The 7,388-nt window shown below is 39.3% G+C and overlaps 1 protein-coding gene across 1 annotated transcript; it reads right to left on the bottom strand.

Moving 5' to 3' along the window:
* Positions 1–760: 760 nt before the first annotated feature.
* LOC110887528 (cell division control protein 48 homolog C) lies at positions 761–5,939 on the bottom strand. The gene is made up of 11 exons (XM_022135108.1): positions 5,183–5,939; positions 3,857–4,416; positions 3,625–3,777; positions 3,434–3,546; positions 3,222–3,333; positions 3,073–3,138; positions 2,875–2,939; positions 2,658–2,769; positions 1,779–1,868; positions 1,484–1,588; positions 761–805 (listed from the first exon to the last, which is right to left on the bottom strand). Exons 1-11 carry the CDS (start codon positions 5,937–5,939, stop codon positions 761–763), a joined length of 2,178 nt encoding a protein of 725 aa, XP_021990800.1.
* Positions 5,940–7,388: the final 1,449 nt, after the last annotated feature.

Genomic DNA, 7,388 nt, shown 5'->3' with positions numbered 1-7,388 from the left:
TAGTTTTTTTGTACTGTCTGTATTAATCTAAAATTGGTTTGAGTTTTTTTAAGGGCAGAGGAGTTCTTTATCTTGGTTCCTTAATTGTAGTCATCAAAGTTTTATAGAACAAATTTATGCAAGTTTTATCTAATGTTTGTAATGCCGAAAAAGCTAACACAATCCCTAAACGGAATCAAGATCTTCAGTTTGTAAACATCATCACCATGAATCACAGAATGCTAGAATTTAACATCATTACGTTATTTTGATTCATCGACGCCATCAAGGTTCATCAAGGGTCACTCTTCATCAATACAAGACAGCCGAATGTTCATCAACATCATGATGTTGATCGGTAGAGTTCATCTAAATATCTAATCATGCAAGTATTAGGCTGTTAATCTAGTTGAAGCCTGTTGAATTTTACGAGCTTGATCTATATTGAATTCTTCCAATCATTTATTTTACTAGCTGAGAGTCTAACTTGAATTTTCGACATCTCTATGCTCTTTTAAGTTATAAAGACACCCAGTCCTTGAAACCGAACTCAATGTACTAAGCAAAAAACATTTTTCATCAAACCATTCCAATTCTTGCATCAAAATCTTGTATCCATGCATAATCCAAATTCTAAAACAAAATCGTCACCAACATAGGTGTAGCTCATTGTTTTGAAAAGAGGTGGTGTCACGAATATTAAATCGTAACGCGTGTAAAACCCTTGTCTAGTAGCTGCTATAAAAGAATAATAACCTACAGCAAAACCATACTCCGCATTTTAAGACTCAAGGATCTTTGCCATTAGATTGTAATGCTCTCTTTCCTGAAACAAAAGTAAGGTACACAAATATTAATACCAAGGTCTAGCTAGGACACATTGTACACGACAAATCGTCAGCAAGGCCAGGGGTGGACCTAGGTAGAGCCCTGGGTGCGCGGGCGCACCCCTTAAAAAATTAGTGTATTTTATAGGTCAAAATCCTGATCGCACCCCTTGGAAATTTGGTTAAACCCCTCGTTCGCACCCCTTGATAATATTTTCTGGGTCCGCCACTGAGCAAGGCACAACCTTCATTGCAGAATATACAAGTCTATGTTTAGTATAAACAGGTTATGTTAGGATCGTGTTCAGGTCAGCCTGGCAGGTAAGTGAACCGTTTACTTTTTATTTAAATTTACGTTTTGTCAATTGTCATATATTAAACAGGTTAGGTATTTTATGTCAAGATTTAGAAGTTGTAAAGAGAAATTAATATAAGATTTTATAAATTACACGTAATAATATTATGCATTTCTATTTTTTGTTAAACCGGTCATGCTCGTCTCAGCACTGCAGGCAATATATTTATGTGATGTTCAGGTTAGTGTCGGGTTGGACCCGTGAACATGACCCATTTTTGGATGTGATGGATTACGCTCTGAACTAAGACGATTTATAAAGATAGTGATTATGTATATGATATATGCAGACATGACACAAGATAGGGCTAGTTAATTTTACCTTATCAGTGACAGAAGGCTTGATTTTTTTCAAGACTTTTTCAAAATGAACAGCTTTAATTTTACTGCAGTTTTCTCTATGAGCAACCATTGCAGCTTTAGCCATCTGAAATATGGTCAAAAAGTCAAGATAAACAAAAGTAAACCACTAAACCATATTAGTTAGAGGAAAAAGCTATAGCCAAAATAGGGATGAAGTTCTAACACAACACGAACCCAACACGATATTACGGTTTTGATTTATTCTAAACGGGCTAGGGATGGCAATCAAACCAAAAAGAAAAAGATAAACGAACCATTCTTTTTAGATCAGCTCCACTTAAATTTTCACAAGCCTTGCTCCGAGCAATTGCAATCAAGTCAACATCAGCATCTAGGTAGTGTTTGGTATGCAGGAATGAGAGGTGGAATGGAATGGATGATTACGAGGAAATGAAGAACAAGGTGTTTGGTTGGTCAATGGAATGGAATCACCCATTCCAAAATGCATTCCATTCCCTCAAAATCATTCCTTCCACCCCCCATGTTTTTTTTCCATTCCATCCCCTCTTGCATCATTCATCAACAACACTACAAGTCTACAACCCACCACCTTTGCCACAACCCACCACCACCACCACCAACGCCATCGCCGCCACCCGCCACCACCTCACCCCGACAGCCACCGCCGCCGCCGCCACCCACTCGCCAACGTTATCACCCACAGCTGCGACCAACCGCTAACGACACTCGCCGTTGCCGCCGCCCACCACAATCGTCAACACTACCACCACGACCACCACCAACCGCCGCCACCAACCGCCACCTCTACTGCCACCCACCACCAACGACCACCTTGCCGCCACCACCACTCGTCGTCGCCGCCGCACTGCCACTCGCCGCCACCACCACCACCCATCGCCGCCGCTGACATCCACCACCGCCACCTATAACCACCCACAATCATTACCACCGGCCACCACCACCACCACCACTCACCGCTGATTTTATTACTCTGTTTTTCTTGCCTACCGAACAATACACAATAATAATTTATTCCATTCACACATGGTAACCAAACAATACATGGAATGGCAATGATCCATTGCATTCCCTCGTCCATTCCATTACCTCGTCCATTCCATTCCTTCGTCCATTCCATTACCCCATACCAAACAGACCCCTAATGAGCAGTGCTTAGAAAGAGTTTTTAAGATCAACCCACGCTCGTCTTGGTTTGGCAGGGTGACATACAGAATCTCCCCAAACCTTCCGGACCGTAAGAGTGCTCGGTCAATCACATCTAGCCTGAAATGACCAAAACACCAACAAGATCAATAACTATACAACATTCATCCGTTTCCAACAAAAATAGAACATTGATCTTTAGTAACGTAATTTTATAACAAAAACCTGTTGGTAGCACCAATTACGTAAACTCCCTTGCGTGGATCACCACCATCTAGCTCAGACAATAGCTGCAAAAGATAAAAAAAAATACTCATTTTTTAATACAATAGGATTAGGGATATGTATAAGTTTTGGATGTTTAGGAATATTGATGCACGATGAGAGCAAGATTAATAGTAAGATATTGTAAAATTCGCTTGCCTGGGTTACAACTCGTTCGACAACCCACCCCCCTTCCTTTCCACGCTGTGATGTCAAAGCATCTACCTGAAATATATATATATATATATATATATGTAACGACATTTGTCAAAATCAATGCTAGAGCAAAACGATGAACTAAAACGAACCTCATCAAAGAATATTATGCATGGAGAACATGTCCTTGCACGACTAAATATATTCCGCACTGCCAATTCACTTTCTCCAACGTATTTGTTCATAATCTCAGGACCCTTCATAGTAATAAAAAGATGTATATTGCGAATTTTAGGGGATAACTCATAAGATAAATAAGGTGAATAAAATTTTAAAAGGAGCATAATCTGTGACAGACCTTAATGTTATAAAATTTGCTCCTGCTTCGTTAGCAACAGCTTTGGCAATCAATGTTTTTCCACATCCAGGAGGTCCATGAAGCAAAAACGCTGTCTCCGAATTATTAAGTCCGGATTTCTAAAAGAACATGAGATTAAGTATGAACAAAAGTTCCCTTTATTGAAATAAATTTGCCAATATATAAAGTTAATTTACCTCATACGCAACAGGATCTTTTATACGGTTGACTATGTACTCGTTAAACTTCATTCTCAACCGATCAAGACCTCCAATGTCTTCCCATTTGACATCGGGGATGCTCGTGAATCCTTCTCTTTTAGTAGAGGGCTGAACCAGCTTGACAGCTTCCTTTATATAAATTTAAAATTTAAAAGAATCAACAACAATGAAACAAATTTGATAGGTAAGAGTAACTATCTCTTAATACCTCAAAGTCAGACATCGTGATAAGGTTAGCCTTATCGTCAAGGGTCCATGGCTTCTTCCACCAGTCTTCATCTTGTGCAGAAAGTTCCAACTCTTTTGCCTCAATACTTCGCCTCATACAAAGGCGACCAGCATTGTCCACCAACGATACCAAATCAGTTCCAACAAAACCTGGAGTTAACTTTGAGATTTTGACGAGATCAAAAGCATCTCCAAGTTTTACATTTCGTGTAAGCACACGAAGAATCTTTGTTCTAGCATTTTCATCCGGAACACCTAAAGTAATCTCACGGTCAAAACGCCCAGGCCTTCTTAAAGCCCGGTCAAGAGCATCAGGTCTATTGGTAGCACCGATCACCAAAACATATCCCAGTTTCCCATCCTCACATTTTGAAGCGGCATCCATACAAATCATTAGTTGTGTCACGATACGTTTATCCATCTCCCTTTGAAGGTTTTCGCGTTTCGAAGCTATTGTATCAATCTCATCAATGAAAACTATAGACGGTGCAGTTTTGTGTGCATTTGAAAACAGCTCACGTATCTTCTCTTCTGATTCACCTGATAGTAGATGTCGGCCATAATTATTGATAGCGAATAGCGGAAGATAACGACAAGATACCTAGACGCTACATAGCGATAGCGGGCGCTATTTTATCTTTAGTGACACACTAGGAGAATTTTAGAAATACTTTATGTGTATATTATATCAAACTAAGTTGTTTCATATGTATGCTTAACAAAAAAAAAAAAAAACCTTAACTCCTCCTCGTTTATACCATAAAATCCCGCTATGGAGACGCCAAAATCAAATAGCGACACATGAGCACTACGCTATGCTACGCTATTTGCTATAGCGCTCTCTATGAGGACTATGATGTCGGCTAAAGTTAGTGATGCAAAAGAATACAATCTACCCTAGTTACCTAAGGGGAGGGGGGTGGTTCACTAGTGATAGAAATTATCACTCACAAGCACCAATCAAGTTCCGCCATGTCATCGACCATTTTTCCATCACTCACAACCTTTTTTAGTGGGGGTGGTCATCACTCATCACCACACCCAACAATTTCCCCCAACCAACAATTCCACTCACAAAAATAAATCATCACGCGTTGTACACAAATAACGAAAATCAATTTCGTTGAACTCATCACGCGTTATACTTGTTACCGGCGGTGGACATTAACGCGTTGAAGATTGTTCCCGTGATACTATCACGGACGAGCCCGGGTGCTCTAATAAAAGTATAGTTATATTATGAATATATGATTATGAGTTGATTTTACAACTGAAATCTCAAATGCAAACATTCAGAGGTACATACCTGATACCCCATAGACCAACTCAGGGGCTGCAATGTTATAAAATGGAACTCCAGCCTCATTAGCAATAGCATTAGCTAGTGTAGTCTTACCGCACCCAGGCGGCCCATGTAACAAAATACCAGTCGTGGGCCTTACTCCAATGCTAAGAGGCACGTCCGGACGATACCAAGGAATAATTACTTCCAGCAGTAGCTCACGCAACACATCATCGATACCACCAAGATCCTTAAATCTAACTTTTCCAACACCATCAGCATTAGGAAAATTGTTCGCGGGCTTAACATATTTATCTTCCATCCCCAAATCAACTTTTCTATCGGTGCTATTGGTAACAAGCTCTACCTCTACACTTTTAAATTTGTATTTGTCTCGAAGCATTGATTTCGTTAGATCAAACTCAGGGCTGTACGACGTCCCAACCGCACTCATATCTTCGTCTCCATCCTCAGGAGTCTCTTCTCTAATATCGATTTTCTTCGCCTTTTTGCATGACGACACCGATGTAATATCATCCTCATCCTCATCGTCGTTCCTACTTAATTTCCGCTTACCTTTGTTGTTGTCGGAATCTAGGGTTTGCTTGACCATCCTTGTTAACAGTTGGGGCTTGTGGCGAGCGTATTCGGGATACTTGGTTCGGAGGACGTCAACCAGTTCGTTGATGGATGGATTGGAGAAGCTTCCATATGATTCCTGTACACGGCGGCGGAGAAGCTTTACGAACAAGGACGACTGCTTCTTGCATGCTTTCCCCATAACTCTATGAATGGGACGGCAATGACTTTTGTTGTCGTCCGTGAGGTTTATATATATGCGAAGTAGGTTTTGTATAGTTTTGTCTAACCACACAAGTTCTTAGATTCACACTATAGCCCCCACGAAAAATCTTGAACAAATGAACAACTTGATCAGGGCCGGCTGAAGCCTAATTGTAATAAAGCCATTGCTTTAGGCCTCATAATTTTTGAGGCCTCCAATATCTGTTAGTTTGGGCCCATTTTTTATTTGGTTGGGGTTTTGTCACATATCCATGACCCTTGATCATTCCACCGATTCACAAAAAAAGTTTTGGAAGAGGAAAAGTTGTTCAATGATTTGTCTAAACTTATTTTAAATTAAGATTCTAGTTTTAGATCAGGTATATGAAATATGTTTCTTCTTATTTGAAGATGATTAGTAATTGTTGAGATTTCTTCGTTGCAGATTTTGTTTTATTTGGTGTTGTAGTGGAATGCATTTCCGCTCATTAATATGAGTCCATGGGCCTTTCTCAGGATTAGACCTTTAGGTTGGCTTGTTTATATTTCTTTTGTCTCTATCTTTGCATTTGATCTTAAATTAAGGGTTAACTGATATTGAAATTCTGGGTTCAATACATAAAAAATAGGTTTAGAAAAATAAATTCTGGGTTCAAAATCTAGTTTTATTATGTTGAAAATCCAGGTGGTGGTGAATCATACAAAAAAAACTCTCTAAAGAGAATATGTTTTTAACTTTTCTTTTGTAAGAATAGTACTCAATTACTCATGTAAATATTAAGTTTCCTACATTGAAAAACAAAAGATTGAGTTGGCAAACTAATTGTGTTACGACTTAAAACTAAATTAATATAAGATTCAGAAAAAGGCCTCAATATTTTATTTTTGTTGATGCATTTTTGTGTGTGTCACTAGTCTTGTAATGTACGTTGTATTTTGTACGGTCTTTTATCGTTTATCGAGTCTGTATTCGACGTCGACCAAGTCGGATATCCTCCTATCCGCTTGTGTCCGACTTGTTTGTCTCCTTTGTTATGTAATAGTCTTTGAACAATGCATGTTGCATGTAAAGGGTATTTCTGTCATTTATTTGTGTTTAAATGTGCCTGCTGTTTGCTGTTTGTTTGCAGCAAACAGTTTACAATTTGCAGCCTTCGACGAAACAGAATTTGTTCTGTTGTTTCTGTTTCGTCATGATCAGCGACGAAACAAATGTGTTTCGTCATCTGATGGGCTGGTGTTGTGGGCCAGTTGTGTTTCGTCGGCCCACTTAGTGTTTCGTCGATCACTTTGGCCCAGCTGCTATATATAGGCACAGTCTGTTTCATTTACAACTTAGAGATGAGAGAATACCCTGAAAGTTACTTTGTCTAGACTGTGTTTGTATCAGTTTACATTCTCATCCAGTTTAATCAAACGATTGTGTTTCTTTGGTAAACCTTTGTTG

Source organism: Helianthus annuus, chromosome 11 (assembly GCF_002127325.2).
Source record: "Helianthus annuus cultivar XRQ/B chromosome 11, HanXRQr2.0-SUNRISE, whole genome shotgun sequence".
NCBI lineage: Eukaryota > Viridiplantae > Streptophyta > Magnoliopsida > Asterales > Asteraceae > Helianthus > Helianthus annuus.
Note: the sequence above shows the minus strand (reverse complement) of the source record. Positions and strands in the feature narration are given on the sequence as shown.

Bases quoted from the DNA above. Each gene is read 5' to 3' on its own strand.
- LOC110887528 (XM_022135108.1), bottom strand. From the start codon at position 5,939: ATGGGGAAAGCATGCAAGAAGCAGTCGTCCTTGTTCGTAAAGCTTCTC. The intron at 3,334-3,433 runs ATTAAGGTCTGT...TCTTTTTATTAC, and splicing joins GCAGGAGCAAATTTTATAAC to TATGAAGGGTCCTGAGATTA. The intron at 3,139-3,221 runs GTTCGTTTTAGT...TATATATTTCAG, and splicing joins GCATAATATTCTTTGATGAG to GTAGATGCTTTGACATCACA.